Source organism: Indicator indicator, chromosome 1 (assembly GCF_027791375.1).
Source record: "Indicator indicator isolate 239-I01 chromosome 1, UM_Iind_1.1, whole genome shotgun sequence".
NCBI lineage: Eukaryota > Metazoa > Chordata > Aves > Piciformes > Indicatoridae > Indicator > Indicator indicator.
Genome location: NC_072010.1, coordinates 122284251 through 122306192, shown reverse-complemented (window position 1 = coordinate 122306192; position 21942 = coordinate 122284251). Strand labels below are relative to the sequence as shown.

Here is a 21942-nt window from a genome sequence, read left to right as displayed (position 1 = left end):
TGGGCTAAAACTAGAAAAAATCTAGGTAACCATGACTTGTCCTGGTTTATGTTGCTACAATTTATATTCTGAAGTTGAAAATAAATGATGAAAAGGTATTTATGTAGGCTATGTTGAAAACAGTACAACAAAGTCAAAGAAAATAGTTAACAAGCAGCTGTTGCTCTGGAGAGAATAGACTGGCAAACATTAAATAGAAATATCTGATAGTTACACTGTAATATTTTTCTTAGACTTCGCTGTAAGCAACTGCTTTAACCAGATGTATTTAATTTTAACAATAATGCACAAGAATAAAGAATATTTGCAAAAGATAATTGTGAAATTTTACTCTCTTCCATTCAGTTTACCTTCTAATGTACTGCTGACATGCAAAACATTTGGACTATCCATTGGAAGCAGTTCTGAGGGCAAAGGTATATCCCCTGTTCCCTCTATCAGGTATATGAACTCTCCAATCTGAAACACAAGAATACAAACATCAGATTCCATACCTACATACACAATTCAGAGAACAACTCATGCAGAAGGCAAAATATTAAACCTAAACCCAAAACTCTCTTAGCAATAGCTAAGATCTGACTTGCGAAGCAATTTACGTATTCAGGAGACCTGCTATTTTAAAATAATGGTTAAAGAAAACTATCATTTTAAACCCTGGTATGACATAAAGTACCTTTATTTGAGACTATTAAATCTGAAAACTCAAGAAATTTCAACAACTTGAATCCTTGCCAACTCCTTGTATAATTTAACTGGATCACAATACCCTGACCCATTAATACAGCACCAAAATTAATTCTAATTATGTGCTGTAGCTACATGTAATTAAAACATATTCACAAGCTTACTTAATTGCTCTTCAATGTAAGATTTTTTTTTTTTTAGTAAATGTCTACAGTGATTTTGAGTCAGTAACATTACTCTAGAAAGAGAAAAAAAAGTCAATGCAGGTCAACATCATGTACAAAATCACACTGAAGAAGAAATAAAGTGAACTAATTTTAATTATTTCCTCAAAAATAATTTTAAAATGTACAGAACTTGAAGGTAAGTATAGACACAGCCTGGAAAAAAGGAAGATAGTAATTTGTCATAGAGGAAAAGATAAGTTAATGAGCAAAGAAATAACACTTTCCATCATAGACAAAAAAAATAATGTGCAAATAAAAGGCAATATTTCAGATCAATAAATAAATATATAAACAAACAATTCACTAAGAGTTTTCCAACCTTTAAAGGTCACAATCAGAAAATATCAAAACCAAAAGACATCTAAATTAGATACTTGTATATCTATCTGAACTAGGCAGAGGATTTAATAGAGATGTTACTGTGCTTTGATAACTTCTTTTTGTACAGCAGAAAGTTTATTTTGGACAACTTTAGCTTCTGCTGGTTGCAAGGTAAAGGATCAAATGCTGCTGCAACAACTGATAAAATCTGTACAGAAGGTCATCTCTATTGCCATAAATCACACTCTGTAAAACTCTGCCCTAAAAATGCACATTTTGTCTGTTGTTTTTCTTCATTCCAGATATGAAGGAAATAATTTATTATATAATTTAGACAATTTGCCAACCAGTGGAGTGTTTTCCCTCTATTAGTAGTCAATAATATAAGAGAAACCTGCTTTTTATTTTACCTCTATTCATAGTTTCATCAGATATTTATTCTTCAGGCTGAAAACACTGCAATTATGTTTTTGACCCAGAAGAAAGAAATCTATTCAGCTCTGATGGCATTTCATTCCCTTCCTTGATTCAACTGTTCAGACAAATCTTTTTGGAGAAGGATTAAAAAAGAAACTACAGCAAAATTGGTTTCCCACACACAAAGTAATAGCCACTCCTGGGAACCCATTGAAACAGGAATTATTCCTGTTTGTCACAGAGATTTGGATCCATAAGGACCATTAACAAGCTTACAGCATATACAACTTGTTTCACGAATTTACTGGTTGCTAGGATGCCATTCTACTATCAGTTACTTTTCTTGTCACTGCTGACATCAATATGCTTACAGGTAGGGAAAAAACGTCCCCGTTCTTCTCTTTGCTTTGAAGAATTGTTGCTTTTTGAACTCCATAGAATTAAACCCATCTCCTCTTTCTTCTGAGATTTTTCCTGATGCTTGGAATAGGGTGGATATTTTGCTGTATTTTAAGAGTTTAGCTAGTATCCCCATAGGTTTAGGGCTCTATATTGCCTTTTTCCATCAGCTGCAAACAGGAGAGCAGCAATATAGAAGGCTTACTGCTGATAAAAGTAGTTAATAAAATAGCTGTTGAACTGCTGATAACTATTTATCTAATCTTAGTGGCTTTGCACAAGAAAGACTAGCTACCAGGAATTTGCAGTTCTCCACAGAAGTCAGTAATTAGGGAAAACAGATAGCAAATTGTTCTCTTAATAAAGCATTTAATTTTATATTAGACATTTACCTGTGAAGGTCTGAACTGACCTTATTGAACTGTGACTTAATAAATTATTTTCACTGAAATCATGGGTTGTTCACATTTTAATGAGATTGCAGAAACAAAGAAGAAGCAACCCAGTTAAGTTTAGCAATACATAATTCTTTTCTGAAAGAAAAAGGACAGGGACACCTTCCACTAGACTGGGCTGTTCTAAGCCACATCCAACCTGGCCTGGAACAACTATAACTTCTCTTGGCAGCCCGTTCCAGTGTCTCACCATCTTTACAGTAAAGAATTTTTTCCCAATCTCTAATTTAAATCTATTCTATTTCAGTTTAAAACTGTTGCTCCTTATCCTATCCCTTTACTCCCTGAAAAAGCATCCCTCCCCATCTTTCCTATAGTCCCTCGTTAAGCACTGGGAGGCCACTATAAGGTCTCCAGCTTCTCCCAGCTGAATAACCTCAAGTCTCTCTGCCTGTCAGTTAGTTCTTTGTTAAGAATAGTGACTAGTGGCTAAGTGTCTACTTTTAGGTGTTTCTTCTCCACCACTGGAGCTATAAGAAATGTTCTTTTCCCTTTCCCTGTACCATAGCTCTGACTACATTTCTTATATTTGCTTTCCTTCCATCACCAGGTTTCCATTTCCTTTCTCTTCATCAAATTATTTAGGTTTCAGGTTCTATACTTAACATACCATGAGTCTTCTCCTACTTCTGCTTCTAATAAAGAAATGCCAACAGAAGAGGTTTAAAGGAAGAGTATAAAATCCTAAGTAAAAGAAGATTCTTCTTAGATTTGTACAAACCATATCCAAAAGTTTGTACATAGATCACATCCTTATAGCTGCATATGAGTACAAAAAACTTTACCTTAAACCATATGCATAACCAATTTGTATATTTATTTACCCTCTTTACATATAATTGGCAAACATACAGTGATTCTTAACTGATCAAGCTACCACATAAAAAGCACTCACAGAACATTCTATTCTTACCAGTTCATTAACCAGAATGACAGTGCAGTAACGTTTCTCCAGATTAAAGGGAAGGAAGTGAATATCTAAGCCTGCAGACCCTTTCCCTTCCAAGAATAGGTCTTCCATGGGACTGAAGAACTCAGGCAGGAGGCTGGATTGGCAAGCTGTTACAATAAGTTTAAATGGTTGTTTAGACACAGAATCACCGAAAACATCCAGTTGGAAGAGACCTCCAAGATCATCAAGTCCAACCCTTGACCCAGCACTGAAGAGTCAACACTAAACCACGCTCCTAAGCACCAGGTCCACACACTGCTCAAACACCTCCAGGGATGGTGACTCCACCACTACCCTGGGGCAGATCATTCCAGTGTGCAGGGCTTGCAAAATAATGAAGCTGTCTAAGTTTAAATACAAGGATACTATAAACAGCCTCTATTAGTCAGTATGTAATGCACACTGGTAACCAGTAATCAGTATTTACTGGTATCCTTGTGTAAATGCACTGCAGTATTGCATGCTGTATTACTGAAATACATTTTGCTAACCACTTGTGTTCTTCCTCTGTCCACAGAAACAAAACCAGGGAAAACAGACAGTTCTCACCACCAAAAATTCCTTAAGGATGTACAGCCCATATGCAAATGACTACTCCTGCCAGAAAGAAGAGTACGGTTTACTACTATTTAAACAAATAATCTTGCTCTCAGTAGCAGTGGCTATGTTGCATTGCAGTTTGAAACACTCCAGACTGGACAAAAAGTAAATATTGGTAAGATTGCTTCATTTGTGTCACTTTCACAAACACATTGAGCTGAGTAGGAGCTTTCTTTATAAAACACTGAGAAGCTTAGGGTTGAAACTGGCAGAGTTTGATTACTTTCCCACTGTGTGTTTTCATTCCTAAACATATTTTAATAATGCAGACTCCCTTAGAACCAGATTTTCATTCAGGCTTGGCTGGCTAGCTTCCTGGGAAGTTCAGTAGACTTCAGAATAGAAGTGAAAGTGAAGGTAACAAAAATGAGTGAGGATCATATATGAAACCTATGCCAAAATCTGGTCTATTAAATAAATTTTATTCACCCCTCAAAACCCTCAAGAACCAACCTGAAGAAAGGTATTGCTACTACCTACTCTTCCTCTCCATAGTCCAAACTGGGTTTGAAACAACAAAAATACAATTTCCCAATATCAGTTCTTTAATCAACAGTTAAATTTGATATGAATGTGATGATCTAAAGCCTACATAAACAATGACACACAAAAAAAGGAAAAATCTCCAATAAACACCAAGAGTAATGAAGTCCCATTTTGACCCTTCCATCAAATAGGGCAAGGCAGCACTAAGAGCAACTAATTTTTGACTCAATAAGGCACTGCCAAATTTGTCTTCAATTCAAGCATTTCCCATTCAAAATATGCCAAATTTTGGAGCAGATTGAACTGGTCTTGTGAGAAACCTCTCTCCTCACTTTCTTTCTGGATTCTGGGAAATTAAAACAACTGACAAGTAACACTAAATAAATAATTTAGGGTTTTTTTTCTTTACAATTTTTTTCCTTTTTACTATGGCTGCTCCAAAAGAAAACATAATATTCCTGATTTCTAATTTCTATTGCTCTTCACTTAGGACTCTTGCCTCTGTGTTTTCTCAGGTCAGTGTGTAAAACACATACAGAACTGTCTTGTTCAGGTTTTGTTCACCACATTGTTGAGAGAATGGAATGGAATTATTTTCAAATAAAAATGTAATTCTACAAAAAATGAAAACATCATTTTCTTTCCCAAGACCCAAAATGCCATCAAAAATATCTCCATATCCCTAACCTGACTGAAGTTATAAAAACCTTTGTAAGCCATTCACAAATTTGTGTAATAATTGTAGCCCTCTTACTAAAATACATACTTTTTTATTTTTAGGAACTGTGCATTGTTGGTTGTTAATTACATTCAGAATACAATGAGATAATCAATATATCTAGGAGAGTTAGATTATTAAGGTTAGACATCTGCCTTCTGTGTGACCTCATGAAAACCAACAATAATTTCCAAGAGGATAAAATAAATTCCACGAGGTCATTCCTACAACTTTTGCTCAAGTGGATTTGCAACAGTGTCAGAAAGGCTGTACCTCTGGATTCATCTATTTTAACAAAACTGTTGATTGACATTTCCTAAGAAATAAGATCAAGAAATGCACAAGCTCTTATGACGAGCACTTGAAAAAATAAATTTACATAAGCTGCAAAGGCTCCACATCAGGCTCTCATGAAGCCAGCCCCTAGGCACTTTAAAAAAGAAGAAAAAGTAGGTATCTATTTTTGTGGGGGTTTTGTTGTTAGTTTGTTTCTTTTTGATGGTAAACTCATTAAGACTAAACTGCAGAGTTAGATATCATTTCACTCAGTTAAACTCTCCTAGAAAGCAGTTACTAAGCATATCCATAAATAATAATTACTGAACATACTTTAGATGTCAAAAAACTTGCTTATGTAAACAATCTGGTTTCTACCTGCATAGAGGTACTTACAGCAATTTAAGTTGTTCTCTTCATTTAGATCTTCAGGTAGCACATCATTTTTAAAATCCAATATTTCATTTTCAGAACTAAAAGGGAAAAAATAAAAATGAAAGCAATACTCTGAAGCTGGACATTTCTATTACTGATAACTTAATTCCAATTTTTATGAATAAATTCATAGATTCATAGAATACCAGGTTGGAAGGGACCTCAAGGATCATCTGGTCCAACCTTGCAGGGTAAGAATAGGGTTTAAATGAGAGGGCCCAGCACCCTGTCAAGCTGAGCCTTGAAACTGACTAATGTAGGAGAATCCACCACCTCCCTTGGGAGTTTATTCCAACGTTTTAATAGTTTGAATGGTGAAAAAACCAAAATTCTGGCATCCAGTCTGAATCTCCCAGTAGAAAATAAAATGTTTTTAAGAAACAAAAAATACAAACCATCTACCTACTAATAACATTAAATACTACCTCTTCTGCTTAAGTTAGTAGTCATATTTACAGCAGAGCCAGAACATGCTCCCTTCAAATAACCAGCATAATATCTCTGCAATATTCATCAAAGGAAAATTCCATGTAAAAATAAGCAAACCCTACAAAGCAAACAACTACATTTTTAAAGATTAAATAAACAAACCCAACCATTTTGCCAGTCCAAAGTACTCCAGCCCAATAAAACTTCTGTGGGACTTCAGTCCCAACTCTTCTCTTTATCATTTCAATATCCTGTGAGGATAGACAAAGAACTGTTCCCTGGCACACCATGAAGGGGCAAGGCTTTGCATTCCTCTGATACTCCCATTTGTCTTCTATTCAGTCTTCCCAGTTTTTTACCCCAAAACTACACTATAGGAATATATGTAAATATCTGCAAACCAAACTCAGTTCAGATACACTGTGCTCACCCTTGGGTTTATAGTCACAGCCCTTGTGGATGTGTCAGTCTTTCTTTGCCACATATCAGAACACACTTCTGAGACTAGATGTTATTTTTTAAGCACCAGTGTTTTGATTGCAGCATTTTGATGGAGCATTGTCTTACAGCAATAAGTTGTGAAATCTGAGTGCTCAGGAGACACTTTTGATTAACAGATGTGGTTTAGTCTTGAGAAGACTGAGAGGGGATCTCATCAATGTCTATAAATATCTGAGGGATGAGTGTCAAGTGGAGGAGGCCAACCTCTTTTTGGTAGTATGGAATAATAAGACAAGAAAAAACAGAATCAGGCTTGAATATAGAAGATTTCACCTCAACATGAGGAGAAACTTCTTTACAGTGAGGGTGACAGAGCACTGGAACAGGCTGCCCAGAGAGGTTGTGGAGTCTCCTTCTCTCGAGACTCTCAAAACCTGCCTGGAAGCATTCCCATGCAGACTGCCCTAAGTGATCCTGCTCTGGCAAGGGGGTTGGACTAGATGATCCCTGGAGGTCCCTTCCAACCTCTAATGCTCTGTGATTCTGTGGTGCTGGAAGGCTGAACCAAACACCCAGGTAAGGTGCCTGATACTGATGCTCACAGAACTGGTGCTAGTGCAAATGTATGTAAGGAACAAGCTCACATCACATCTTTGTGGACTCCTTGTAGAACCACTTATGGCAGGAGGTCAATTTGTTAATTAAATTTTTATGTATTTCTGAACAAGCCTGTTTGACTCAAGGGGTACCAAAAAAAAAAGAAAAAAAGCCAAGTAAAACTAACAAACTGATGTGTATTAGGAAAGAACAGTTATACTGAAAAACAAAAACCTCTTTGCTTATTCCCATCTCCCTCAGCAACTTTTGCTTCATCATATTTCCTTGATATGATTTTATATCATTTTTATCTTCCTTCATGAATAATAGCTATTATTGTTCACAGGAGATAAATGTAGTTACACTTAAGGAAGGAGAGGGTTTTCTTAATTTACAACAAGCACAATGCTCATAGATGCTGAGAACTATACTGTAATATATCACAAAAAAAAAAAAATACTGTGAGATTCAGCTCTAGACTCAGGTTTAATACCACCTACACACAAAAGTCATTCTTCCCTAGCAGCAAAATTTAATGAACCACATTACAGCAAACAATTATTGCATACAGTATTTGATAGCTATTTGGTCTCTCTTAAAATAAATAGTTAGTCTTGCTGGGCTAAGAAAAAAAATCCCAAATAAATGGACTTGTAAAAGTCTCGGAATATGCTACCCTGGAGATTCATTTTAATACTAAAAGGCTATTTTTTCAGAAAGGAAAATGATCTCTAAGGTATGCTAGTACAACATACTATTTATTCTGTACTTATTGGTAAGTATCTCATAAAAATACAGTTTTTATATAAAATGTCATCTTTTTCAATGCTTTATCTTTAAATCAAAATGCCAAGTCATGATTCCAAAAAAAAACCACCCAGAAACTACAGCAGAAGAATCACTGGAAAAGTACAAAATTGCTCAAAAGCTACATGAAAAGACAACATAATGTGGAAATACATTACACATTAAGAACATACAAAGTGCAACACATTTCTTCACTTGGGTGACCTGTATGTTCACTAAGTCCTATTTTCAGAGTGATATAATGGAGACATTCATTGCACTGATTTGACATGATATTGAACATCTCTCTCTCTACAATTTTTTTCTAACCCCAGTGAACAAAGCAGCTGCAGATAAGAGGAGGGAAAAAGAAATAAAACTGTATTGTAGCAGACACAAATGTTGCATCTCATTCTTGTGTAACAAAAAGAAACAGCATCTCATTCAGTAATAAAACCAAAGGGAATATACTTAAGATCAGGAAGGTATAATAAGCATGGTTATACTCACAGTCTGGCTCAGTGCCTGCCCTTTCAGTACACAGAGGCATAAAGAAAAGGATTAGGCAGAATACCTTAAAGCTGACATAAAATAAGCCTACACAGACCTGTTTGTATCGATATGAACTGGGGGATGAATGGCTTGAGAGCAGCCCTGTGGAGGAGGGCTTGAGGGTGCTGATGAAACAAACAAAAATATTAGATATGAGCCAGCAATGTGCACTTGCAGTCCACAAAGCAAATTGCATCCTAGGCTACAACAAAAGAAACATGTCCAGCAGGTCAAAGGAGAAAATTCTCCCACTCTGCTGAGGTGAGATGCCACTTGGAGTTGAAGCCCCCAGCATAAGACAGACGTCGACCTGTTGAAGCAAGTCCAGAGGAGGGCCATGAAAATCAGAGGACTGAAATACTTCTCCTATGAAAAACAGGCTGAAAGAGTTAGGGCTGTTGAACTTTAAAAAAATGAAGGTTACAGGAAGATCCTACTGTGGCCTTTGAATACTTAGGGCATAAAATATAGAGACAGACTTTTTACCAGGGCCTGTAGGGGTGGGACAAGGGATAATAGTTCTAAAATAAAAGAGGGTAGATCTAGATTCTATTATTCTTTATGGTGAGTTTTATGAGACATTGTAACAAGTTATCCAGAAAAGCTCTAGATGTCCCATCATTGAAAGTGCTTCTCCTTTAGTTTTAGTATACTTTCACCACTTCCTAGTTTTACAGAAGAAACCTATGAAGGAAAATTCAGCTACTAAATGTAACCTTGAACTTTTACTGTCATTAAATACCTTTTTTTTTTTTTTCAATGGGTACCATTCAAAATACCAACATGCTTTCTCTATGCTGAGCCACATCCAATGACTGACACAAATTTTAGTTCTCAAACCTTTTTCATTTTCACTTTCTCCTTTAAACTTGACTATCTGTGATTCTGATTTACATCCTATCTCTTCAATGCCCACAAAGCTTCCTGCCTGTTAATCTAACTTTGTTAGTATTTATCTCACTGTCTAACAACTGAAGACAGTGAAAGCAGAAATACCTTCTTTCAGACTGTAAGTCTTAAGAACAGATTTTCCTCTTTATCTCTCCTTGACTCTCATTATAATTGCTCTCTGCTTTTTTATTCTTTGACATTTTATTATCTTTACCAAGCTTACTTTGAACTCTCCTTCTACTTCCATATTTCATGTCCATGGTCAGCTAAATCTAGATGAAATTATATTCACTAATGTCAGCATATCCACACTAATAACCCCTTATTCTCTCCTTGCATCTCCAATGGCCTACTGAACCTGTACACTTTACAGTACAATTAGAATTCTACAGTACTTATTTACAAATAGAAAATTGACTTTACTGTTGCACCTTTAAATATCTCTACCTTCTCTATCCCAGGAATGAGAATTAATCCTGTTGCACTGAGCTGTAGCTAATTTTGTCAGCATTTCAGTCCCATATCCCAGCACCAACAGCTCACCTTTCAATCCTAGTTTCTCTAACACTTTTTCCAAACAGCAGAATTACACACCATTTTATATTTTGCACTATATTTATCTTTTCTCCAGTGTTTAAGTTATCTGCAAAATGTTTTTAAAATGTTACACAATTCTACAGTCTTTCCATGTCCTAACCTAAAATTCTTTACAGCAGGCATGCACATAACTATACACAAAGATGTAACACTAATAGAATTGTATAATTCAAGAAATTGTAGTTAGCAATTGATGTGGAGAACTTACCTGAACATTTGCTCTTGCTTTACTTGCATGGCTTGATATACTTGCTCTGGCTGTATTAAGTAACTTGTGGATTCCATCAAAATTACCCTGGAATATGGCAAATATATATAATGATCACATTTTTAACATACAGAACAAAGACAAAACTCAGTTCATTCTAATTTTTAAATAAAAATTTTGGTAAAGAAGCTTATAAATTTCAACTTTTATCTTATACCCTATTGGAGGTGGATATACCAAACCCATTCTGGGTGGAAAAGAGAAATTTAATTTGTGGCCTCTGCAGTATGTTTATTAAACAGATCCATGAAACAAGCCAAGATATTTTGTGGAAAAAGATTCTTGTAAATAAATGAATGGCACGAACCAATGCTTAGGTTCTAAAAGACTAAAGACAAAATATGGAGTCAGACCACATAAACAGATTTTAGAGGGGCACAGTACTCTATTTCTTTTGTACTAAGAAAGCAACATTCATAATAACTTTGTAGTTGTTCAGTCCACAATGCATGCAAATGAAAAATTAGGTTAACTGATAGTGGTATGAGCCAAGGCAAAAGCACAGTTGTTTTTTTTTTTTCTTCTGTGTGCCTGAAAATTTAAACAGTGGGATAAAGCAGACTGGGGGAAATGACCATCTATTAATTAACATCTTTTGTTTCTCTTTGGAATTTGGCTGGACCTCAGCCAAACACAAAAGCACAAGCAAGGTTCATGAATTTCATTTGATTAAAGCTCTAGCTTTATGGCTAACACTGAGATGCATTTCAATTAAGGCTTATTTATGTTCTGTATTTCTTATGATAGCTTCATAGTGCCTGCAGCTATTTTGTTAATGTAAATCTCTATAATTCAGCATTCTTACACTTTTATGAAGAAAACTATGGAAGAGACTTGATAAAACAGCATGATCATTAAAGATTTGTCTTTACAACATTGTCTACCTGAATATGCCATCAGTTCTGAAGGGATTGGTAACATTCAGGGTAAGTTTTTTCAGCTCATAACATGGGGATTTGCATTTTAATATATCCTAAAAGACAACAAAATTTACATCAACATGATAAAAAAGTTGCAAGACAATATTCTTATGTAATACATAAACATACAGGAAAATATTACAAAGACTAGAACCATGTGCTTGACCACTGATGACTACAATATTAATGTAATTTAAATTCTAGGCTTTGTTGACAGCAAAGAACAGCTAAAGACTTTCTCTTTTTAAACATGCGTTAACATTTTAAATGTTCTTCCAAATGATAGCACAAGGCCAAGGATGAAGCTATCTTCTTTTTTTCCTTCTTATCTTTACATGTTCTTTATCTTTGCCTCTTGCTTCAACCTTCATTTCTAACATTAGTATCTATTGCTATAGTGGAAAGAGAGCCAAATAAAAAATAGAAATAAAAAATAAGAAAGAGAGCCACATAAACACCAACCAAGTTCAGAAGAGGACATATCCAGATCTGTTCAATTAATGTTTGATAACACATATCTACCTCTGCTCTATTTCTTGGATAGATCTTAAACCTACAGACTTCCTAAAGTTAAAAAACACAAATAAACCCAGCAACATCTAACAAAAATTTTCTGTGGATCTACATATAACACCTGAAATCACTAGGCTGAAGCACATCACCTCTGCAATGGAATTTCTAAAAGCATTCGTGTGATGAAAGGGCTTTGAATTTATTTTCAGAGCAATCAGTGCAAACATTTAAAATTTATTAAGGATCTAAGTGTGATTTATACCCTTCAGAATCTACAGCACTCCTCTGGGCTTTTCCCTGCACGCACACAGACTAATTTTGGATATCTGTACATTCGTATGTCAGAAGACAAAGCTGATGCTAATTCTCATTTGTATTCTCACCTCAGTTCACTTTTGTTTGAGACAACATACAGATGAACAGCACTTTTGTGACACTATTAAGCATACACACATAAACTTACAGCAGGCTCAATATGCTTGACTTCAGATTTCAGAGAGAATGTCAGTGAGACACCTTGAATCCCACCCACACACTTTGAGATCAGTAGCAGCACTGCTTCAGCAGGGCGCAGAAAGCGACTAGTGAATTCCACATTTATGCTTGTTTGCCTCCTAGGAAAAATAGTAATAATAACAGTAGTTTAAATAGGCACAAAATTGTGACTCAGAAATCACTTAGAAATGTCACTTCAGGAGCACGTTTTAGAGCCTATGGAAGGGAAGGGGATTAGAAAAGAAATTCTTTTCTTCTGAAGTACTTTGTTGTAGTTCAATCTTCTGCTTAAGAGGACCTTAAAACACTGTAATAGAAGAACTATATAGATGGAAAAAGAATAATATTGAGCCCTTTTTCCTTTACATGACCTCAGCATGTAGCTTAATTTTTCTTCACACTCTAGCATAGGAAAACCTCTTTCCTTCTAGTATTACCCTGTTAACAACTTAGTTGAACAGCTTTTTGTGAGTTAAAAAAATCAGACATCTTGCTATGCATGTTGTGAGGCAGATGTAGATATTCTTAATCAAATTCTCATTAAAGACTGAGAAAGACATGAGTAAAAAGAATCCCTTCAAATAATTAGTAAAGTTGAGAAAATGAGAGATGGAAAAAACAAAATTTCTCTTGACAAGCAACAGCTCAAGCCTCTGATGGGAAATTGGAGATGAGAAGGCCACATGGAATGAGAGTTTTGACTAAGTAAGAGTTAAGTTTAGGCTTGATTGACATTAGTACTGTAACTAACAAAATGTTCAGTGCCTGAAGCTTGCATTTTAAAGCTCTCAAAATCAGTCTCTAATTTTGAGAATGATGTCTTAAGGTTGCATGAAGGTCAGAAAAATTATACTCTGCCTTTCTATACACATAACTAGTGTAGAGAAAGCCTTCTCCAAACAGATAAAGACCTCTATTTTTATAGTTGCAAGCAGAATATTTCAAAATAGATACCAAAACCTCAGCTGACTGGTTTATATTTCCATTGCAATATCATTCTGTGTAGTTTACCTATAGCAAAAACTTAAAATACCTTAATTTTCTCAAGGCAGTGTTACTTAAAAAATACTTTATAGAAATTCTTAAAATACAGGAAAATATTATCTTTATAAATGTCAGATTTGTTCTTTGTCTTTCTGGAAGAGAGAGCAGAAACTAAAGTAAAGGAGAAGCCTCTCCCTAACCCAAATCAGCCTTCTCCATTAAACAATTAATAGGAACTGTGCAGCCTGACAAAAAGGAACTAAAATAGAAGACAGAATTGTGTGATTTATTGGTTTTCCAATAACTGAGAAAGCAGAAGCAATCAACTAGCAGTGGTAGGTGAAAGATGCCTATGATGTACTGTAGGTATATAGACTTACCAAGTCTAACAAAGGCCCTTTCTATAGACTTACAAAGAAACTAGCAGACAGCATCCTCCTGGAGAAATTGCCTGCTTATGGCTTGGATGGGTGAATGTTTCACAGGGTTAAGAACTGGATGGATGGCTGGGCCCAAAAAGTGGTGATGAATAGAGTTAAATCCAGTTGGCAACCAGTCACTAGTGGTGTTTCCCAGGGCTCAGTACTGGGGCCAGTTCTCTTTAATATCTTTATGAGGGAATTGAGTACACCCTGAGTAAGTTTGCAGATGACACTAAACAGAATGATAGTGTTAATCTGGTTGAGGGTAGCAAGGCTCTGAAAAGGAGATCTGGACAGGCTGGATTGACAGGAGGAGGTCAGTTGTATGAGGTTTAACAAAACCAAGTGCTGGGTCCTACACCTGGGTTGCACCAACCTCATGCAACACTAAAGGCTTAGGACAGAGTGTTGCCTGGCAGAAAAGGACCTGGAAGCGCTGGTTGACAGCCAGCTGAACGTGTACTAGCAGTGTGCTCTGGTGGACAAGAAGACCAAAAGCACCCTGACCTATAACAGGAATAGTGTGGCCAGCTGGAGTAGGGAAGTGATCATGCCCCTGCACTTGGCTCTGGTGAGGCTGCACCTTGAATACTGGGTTCAGTTTTAGACCCCTCACTACAAGAAAGACATTGAATTGCTGCAGCATGTCCACAGAAGGGCAACAAAGCTGGTGAAGGGTCTATAGGACAAGTCTTTCAAAGAACAACTGAGACAGCTGGGACTGTTTAGTCTGGAGGAGGCTGAGGGGAGACATCATCACTCTCTACAACTACCTTAAAGGAGGTTGGAGTAAGGTGGGGATCCATCTTTTCTCCTAGTATTCTGATATGATGAGAGGAAACGATCTGAAATCATACCAGGGTATTAGGGAAAAAATTATTTATGGAAAGAGTGGACAGGCATTGGAGTAAGTTATCCAGAGAGGTGGTCTAGTCACCATCCCTGGAGGTGTCTAAAAACTGTGTGGAAATGGCACTTTGGTACATGGTTTACTGTCCATGGTGGTCTTAGGTTGAGAGTTGGACCCAATGATCTTAGAGGTCTTTTCCAACTGAAACAACTCTATGATTCATTAAAAGAAGGAAATATAATTTATGAACTCTCACTTCTCACTATGCAGGAAGGCCATTAATGGAGTCCTCAAGGGTCTGTGACAACTGGAAAGTAAGGAAGTTTACTGATGTTCCAAGTTGATTCAGTTTATTAGGTCACCAAATTCCATCCAAAGAGCTCAAATCTACCATTTCCACCTCCTTAATCTCAAAAAGGTACAGCAGAATTGAAAACAGATCACCACATTGCAGAAAGGATGAATTAAAGTAATAGAATTGCCCAGCATGATCTCTAGGCTCAACAGCTGTGATAAAGGAGTGTGATGCTGTCCAGAGCTCTTCCTAACACCACAAGTCTCAGCATGTAAGTTTGGGGGATCAGTGATGAAATTCTGGAAGTTCTGGCTCTTACAGATTTCATGTTCCTGCTGCAGAGGCCCCAGATATTGTCATGTTTGACAGTGAAGAGTTGCTAAGGCCTCCAGAGTCTGAAGCTCCCAAGTCACCCTGCCATTCAAAACATCCTGGAAAATGCACCCTGGGACTGCTGAGTCCCAGAGAAGTATACTGCCTGAGACATCTAAAGCCACTTTAAAGATCAGCTTTAAAGAAATACACTCTACTTATGTCACAAATAGGAATGACAAGGAAATGGAGTGTATGGAACATTCTGCCTGATCTTTGCCCTTTGGCTCATGCAACAGCAGAGAAATTTGATTTGAATTGTGAACTGTTGCCTTCTGTGGCAAAGCCAGGATCACAAAACCCACAAAGTTGCTTTTATTTTTTTCCCCTCTATTCATCTATGTTGTGGGCTATGTAAAGTGGCCAAAAAAATCAGCTCATGGAATTGTTCTATAATCTTGTTCATTCTCATGTTACTATAACTACCTCCATCCACACCCATTTCAGCTGACATATTGTAGGGATCTAAGACTCCTAATTTATCAGCTCACTGTGTACCCTCTTTCAAAAAGAGCAAGCAAACAAATTCTCTTTTATTTGTTATACTGCAGTGGAGGAAATGAATGATAAAAAGTTATTTGGAGGAATCAAATTTGCAGAATTTAATGCCAACAGAAATCATGAGATAACACAAGCCAATGCGGCTGTACACTGCAGATCATTAGGTGCAACCAAATCATCCTTCAATTGCTTCTGATAACTACCATTTGGCAAAAGCATTTTTCTGAGAACGCACCCTGTATTATCTGAGGCAGCAAGCTGGAGCAAATAACTTTCTGAGGTCACATCCTGCAGTATTTTCAATGTTCTGTGATTTACAAAATCCCTACAGTTAAAGAATTGGTCATTCAGATTTTCTTCCCCTTAACAGCGAATTACTTTCACTACTTCCAGGTTGAATTTTTACAACTTCATCTTCAAGCTGTTGTTCTTATAAAAAGGTCTGTTGTATATTGTTTACAGTTAAGCAGGTCCCTTTCCCAGAAAGGTATTTTGAAATATTGATCAAGTAACTTTCATCATTTCTCTTGTTAAGATACTCAAACTGAGTAAATTATAGGCATGCCTCCACCACGTAAGAGGGTGTAGAGACCTTTATGCTATCGCTGTTGTGAACTCCAAGTCTATGTGGCACAGTGCAGTCCCCTGGAGAGTGGGAAACTTGTATCAAAGATTAATTACATTGCATGCAAGATCTGACACTCAGCTACACTGGGAATGTTCTGATGCATCCCAAAACCCAGGCCAGAATGACAGTACAGTATTTGGATGATCTCCCTGGTGTTCATCTTCTTAGCATTAAAGCCCATTTCATCTTGGCCAATTAATATAGAAATATTAATTCTTGACAGATAATCGGTGTAGGTGGCCATGTAAGAAAAGACCAGGAGCTGCCCTGTGTGCGACACAGACAATTCCAGTTGGCTCCATAATGGACTCACCCCAGGGCACACTGGCACAAACTGGTGGCACATCTGCGTAAGCATATTTAAGCAAGAGGAAAATGTCAGAAAGGCAGAGGAACAAGGAAAAAGAGTAAGAAACAGCATTGGGAACATCAAAGTCAGAGATGGAGAGGGAGGCTAGATGCTACAGCTGCCAGAGCAGCTATTTCCCTGCAGCATGTGGAGAGAACCCCACCAGAGCAGATATCCGTACTTGCCCCATGCCAGAGCAGTTGGATATTTCCTAGAGAAGCTGTGATCCAATGGGCAGTCAATGTTGAAGTAAATTTAAAACCATTGGCATCTCTATCTAATACTTCACTATTAAATCAGAAAGTTATTAATATGCTTGACATTACTAACACTAAAAAAAAAAATCGTTACTTACTTAGGGGCAATGGTAACAGTGTTTCCTTTAGGTAATGAGAAATCATCAGCATCTCTTCCTACAAGAACAGCATTGTACATCAAGGCTTTGCTGCTTGGGTTTTTCAGACACACCTACAAAAAGAGCATTTTTATTCAATTTTTAGGGTACAAAAGGTGTATTCTGCATCTAAGTTCCAAAATACAAACTGAAGATATCAAAATAAGAAAGGAATTCAAATAACTAGGTAGATCATTTATCTTCCTAAGGAGTATAGACTTCCCACAGACTATCCAACAGCAACTTTAAGAACTTATTTTGCAGTGTACACTGTACTCTTGTTCCTGTTAATCTCTTATTCCTATCTTTGATCTCAGATTTTTCAGATTTGTAGATTTTTTTTTCCACTCTTACAAGCACAAAGCAGCAGTAGAATTGAGGATTTCAAGCATGAAAAGAAAAAAAAAAAAAGATGTATGCTCCCATCTTCCATGTTTAGTAATCAAATTACATGAAACCCATTCATTCTTTGTTGTAGTGGGTACATAACATATATGGATACACAGATATTATTTTACCGTTATGCTACTACAAATTTAAATCCAATAGTATCAGTACCTGTTTAACAACAGTTTCATGTAGAGCACCTGTAAATTCTATAGTCTTCTTCGGTAAGTAGTGAGGGAGATTTTCATATAGGTAGACACACAGAACAAGCATCATGACTGGATTTGGATCACAAAAGTCAGTGGCCTAATAAAGGAAGCAAAACAATGAAAACCAAAACAGACATTCAGTTCAAATTTTGCCTGTACAGTTCATAGATATGAAGATAAAAACAAAATAGTTGAAGGTAATTCTTATTACACATATATTTTCAACCTAACTTTTAATAATTAGATTAGGCTCATAGATGCATAAGGAACTTTTCAGAATCTTGAAGACCACTGACATGCTCTGGTAAAAAAAAAACTAGGCTAAAAATTAAAACCACCCACAGTTCAACAGAAATAGATTTCATTTAATTTAAATAAAGCATAATAGCAAACATAACCAAAATTCACCAACTGGACAAACACTTGTCTTTAATTATCTTGAAAAACAAACAACATTTTACAATCTGTTGATTTACTATTAAAAAATACCATCCAAAATAATCCTAGATACAATTTTGCAACTGTTTATGAAAACATTGTCACCATCCAACTAATAACTATGTTTTTATTGCAGATCACAGAATCACAGAATGTTAGAGGTTGGAAAGGACCTCGAAAGATCATCAAGTCCAACCCACCTGCCAGAGCAGGACCACCTAGAGCAGGTCACACAGGGCCACTTACAGTATGTCAAATTACTTTACAAAAGGTAGCAAGTATTACTGCATTTTAAATATTTGATTTATAGAAATTAATTGCAATAACAATTGCAAAACACTCAAAGCTTTAATACTCTCTGATTCTGGTAAGTCACTGAAGAGGGGTAGAAACTCCTCTATTAAATGTATATGAAATTTTCGGAAGTTTAATCAAATAGTGAAGAGACTTAATGATGTAAGAGGCTTCCTGCAAATAGAGGCAGGAAAGATGTGGCTACAGATTTAAACAAATAAGATTCTGTGCTTTCTAAATCAAATTAATTAAGTATTTTAACACCTTATGCTTAGCAATATACAATGTTATTATAATCAAGCTGTCTATAGATATACTAAATAAACTTTTACAACTGCAGTTAATTTCTTTCAAATTAAATATCAAGTCACACTGAAAAAATATACACAACTTGGGAATAGATTTAAGCAGTAAACAACTGCAATAATATATCATCCCATTAAAAGATGCTTTTTTCATTCAAGGCATTTTATTTGAATCCCTTACATAACTGAGAGTCATTAAATACAGCAGAGTTTTGAAAAAGAGCCTCCTTTGCCTAATGCCTATAAAGTGACTATCATTATAAATCCTCTCATCTTACAGGAGAAAACTTTTCCCAGTTCTCAGACAAAAATAGCTGATATGTTGTGCTGCTGCTGATTTCTACTGTCTCTAAGCAGCTTGGATGAGTAGCACCTAACCACAAGTAATCTCATCCCATTACTCTATTCTAAAGCTTCCTCTTTCACACAGTTTCATCATATCATGAATTTGCAGCTGTAAACCACTCAGAGAACAGAGTACCTTTTTATTTGTTTCAATATTGACCTGTACATTACTTAGAAGTGGTGTATATATATATACAAAGTCAATATCTATTAGATCTACACTGTTATGTGAGAGAGGCAGAAAACAGGTACAAGATACTGTTAAATGCCAGAAGTTTATGTTAATGAAAGAGTTGCACTACTAGGTTTTGAACTTACTAGGAACTTGACAACCTCTAGCAGATACTTCACATTCAAACATATTAGCAATAAGGAAAAAGAGCTTTCTCTATTCAGCAGCTATTGAAAGCTTAGCATCCATTTCTAAGGACATGAACAAATACACCTCAATTGATATAAGATTCTTTTGTAACAAGGGCACACATCTCTCCAGGTGAGCAACAATCATACCAGTGACTTCTGTATAAGCTTAGCTTACACAGGGAAAAAAAAAAGCCTTGCCTACACATTGTAAGCACAAATGTATTTGCTGATTCAAGCCTAGCAAGCTGTGAGTAAATCCAGTGTAAAAGTCCCTTCTCTACCTATTAACTTCCCTTTATAAGGAAGGTCCTGCAAAGTACCTGTGATGGTTTGAAACTGTCTTTTTAATTTTTCCTTGCAAAGTTCAGAACAGAGAAAGTGAAAGAATGTAAATAAGTCACTACTGGGTGTAAGAAAGCAAAATACTGATTGTTCTAAACACTTCCATTGGATAGATAGAAATGTTTAAGAACTATTACCCAAAACAAAGTAGGCATTCTGCACATTCTGCGTTCGGCAGTGGGAGCAGTTGCTGGGCTGTCTGGCTGCTGTTTCTTCTTCTCTTCTGGATGAAGATAACACACTGACCTTGGCAGCTAAGTTAACAACTTTCTGCTTAACTAACTGTGCTTCTCTGTCCAGGGGGGTCTGGGGGGGAAGCTCCTGGGAGAGGGAGGCCCCTTTGGGAGGGTCCCCTTGGGGGGGAGCAAAGGGAGCTTGGTTGTGCTTTTCTGTTGATTGTATATATTTGTAAGTGTTGTGAATTTTGTATATTTGTACATATTCATTGCATTTCATCTGCTTGTAAATACAGCTTTTCATTTGCTTCCAGACTGAGCTAGCCTGGTTATTGTTGGTGGGGGGGGTGGAATTTCAGCTCACACCGACACAGTACCCTGGAAAAAACAGCAGCCTGCAATGAGTTAGATGTGAAGGAAAATTCCAGTAGAAGATTGTACAGTGATACCATGAGATCTCTCCTGAGAACAGGGGAATCTACCCGAAATCTGTCAGATGATTCCAGCTGCAGTAGTATGGAGAGAGAATGTGATGTTCCAATGGAATCCTTGCTTATTATCTTTTCCAGGTAAGTTAAGAAAGCAATAAAAATGGTGATGTGACACTTTTGAGGAGGTCAGCTTAACAAAAAAAAATTAAAAGTAAATACACTCCATTTCATAAAATGTGACATTAGTTGAACTATATTGAATAAAGAGCCCAGGTTTTTGGCACACCTACTTTTGTGATATGTGTTTTAAACTTTGCTTTTTTTTTTTTTATTAAATTGATCAACACTTTAGATAACACATCTTGTTTATGCGTAAATTTTGTTATTACTGTACTTTTTTAGGACCAAAACCTCTTAGTAAACAATGAGAAAAAATTTTATCAGCCTAAATTTTTTTTGTTGATACTGTCAGTAAAGCCTCACTTTAATACTCATTGTCAACACTATTAAAATCTCCAGGGATCTTTGAGAATAATAAAATATTCCTATACATTATTATTTCTTCTATAATGACATTGCACCAGTTTTTCACAGGGCCACACTTTCAGCCCCCACATTTTTTATTTTTACGACCAATTATTCTTGTCCTCAACAAGATTAGATGTTTATTACCCAAATAGAGCATTAGAGGGAAAAAAACTTTTTAAAATCTTTTTAAATTGATTCTTATAAGGCAATTTTCATAATGAACCATCTATTCCAGAATTTCAATACCATCCAGTATATTAATCAAGGGAATGGATGCTGTTTCTAAAGCAGCAGAATGAAGAAAACAGAACAGCTGTTGAGTCAGGCACCTGCTCTTTGAGGCGAGTCTATGATGAATCACAGAATCAACAAGGTTGGAAAAGACCTCAAGGATCATCAAAGTCCAACGTGTCACCCAAGACCTCATGACCACTAAACCATGGCACCAAGTGCCACGTCCAATCCCCTCTTGAACACCTCCAGGGATGGCGACTCCACCACCTCCCTGGGCAGCACATTCCAACAGCTAACAACTCTCTCTCTCCCCTTCAGAACACTCACATTTATTTCCAGCTTCTTAACACTCTTCAACTTTACATGAGCATTTTCTACAGGTTTGTAAATATCCTTCCTTTTACTTGATCCCAAGTATAAATGTCAGTATTGTTGACCCCAATTTTAAATCAGTCAATAGGAAAGTGAGTTCCTCTACTGGCTATCCCCAATCACTGCATCTTCTCACCTAGTCTATTCTTGCCACATACATTCCTTTCATGTCACAGCTATCTGCCATCCTATCTTGTAATATTTTACTTTGGGCTTTCAGTTGGATCTTCTTCAAATCAAAGCAGTTTACAACTTAGAAGT

At 36.4% G+C, this 21942-nt stretch overlaps 1 protein-coding gene across 1 annotated transcript in view; it reads right to left on the bottom strand.

The window, feature by feature from the left end:
- The window catches only part of CFAP47 (cilia and flagella associated protein 47), a 286222-nt gene that overhangs the window by 166740 nt on the left and 97540 nt on the right, over positions 1–21942 (bottom strand). The window contains 8 exon segments of the mRNA XM_054395813.1: positions 351–459; positions 3420–3565; positions 5935–6011; positions 10475–10561; positions 11419–11507; positions 12117–12279; positions 17219–17331; positions 17816–17950. Of these exon segments, the coding sequence (XP_054251788.1) occupies positions 351–459; positions 3420–3565; positions 5935–6011; positions 10475–10561; positions 11419–11507; positions 12117–12279; positions 17219–17331; positions 17816–17950 (919 nt within the window).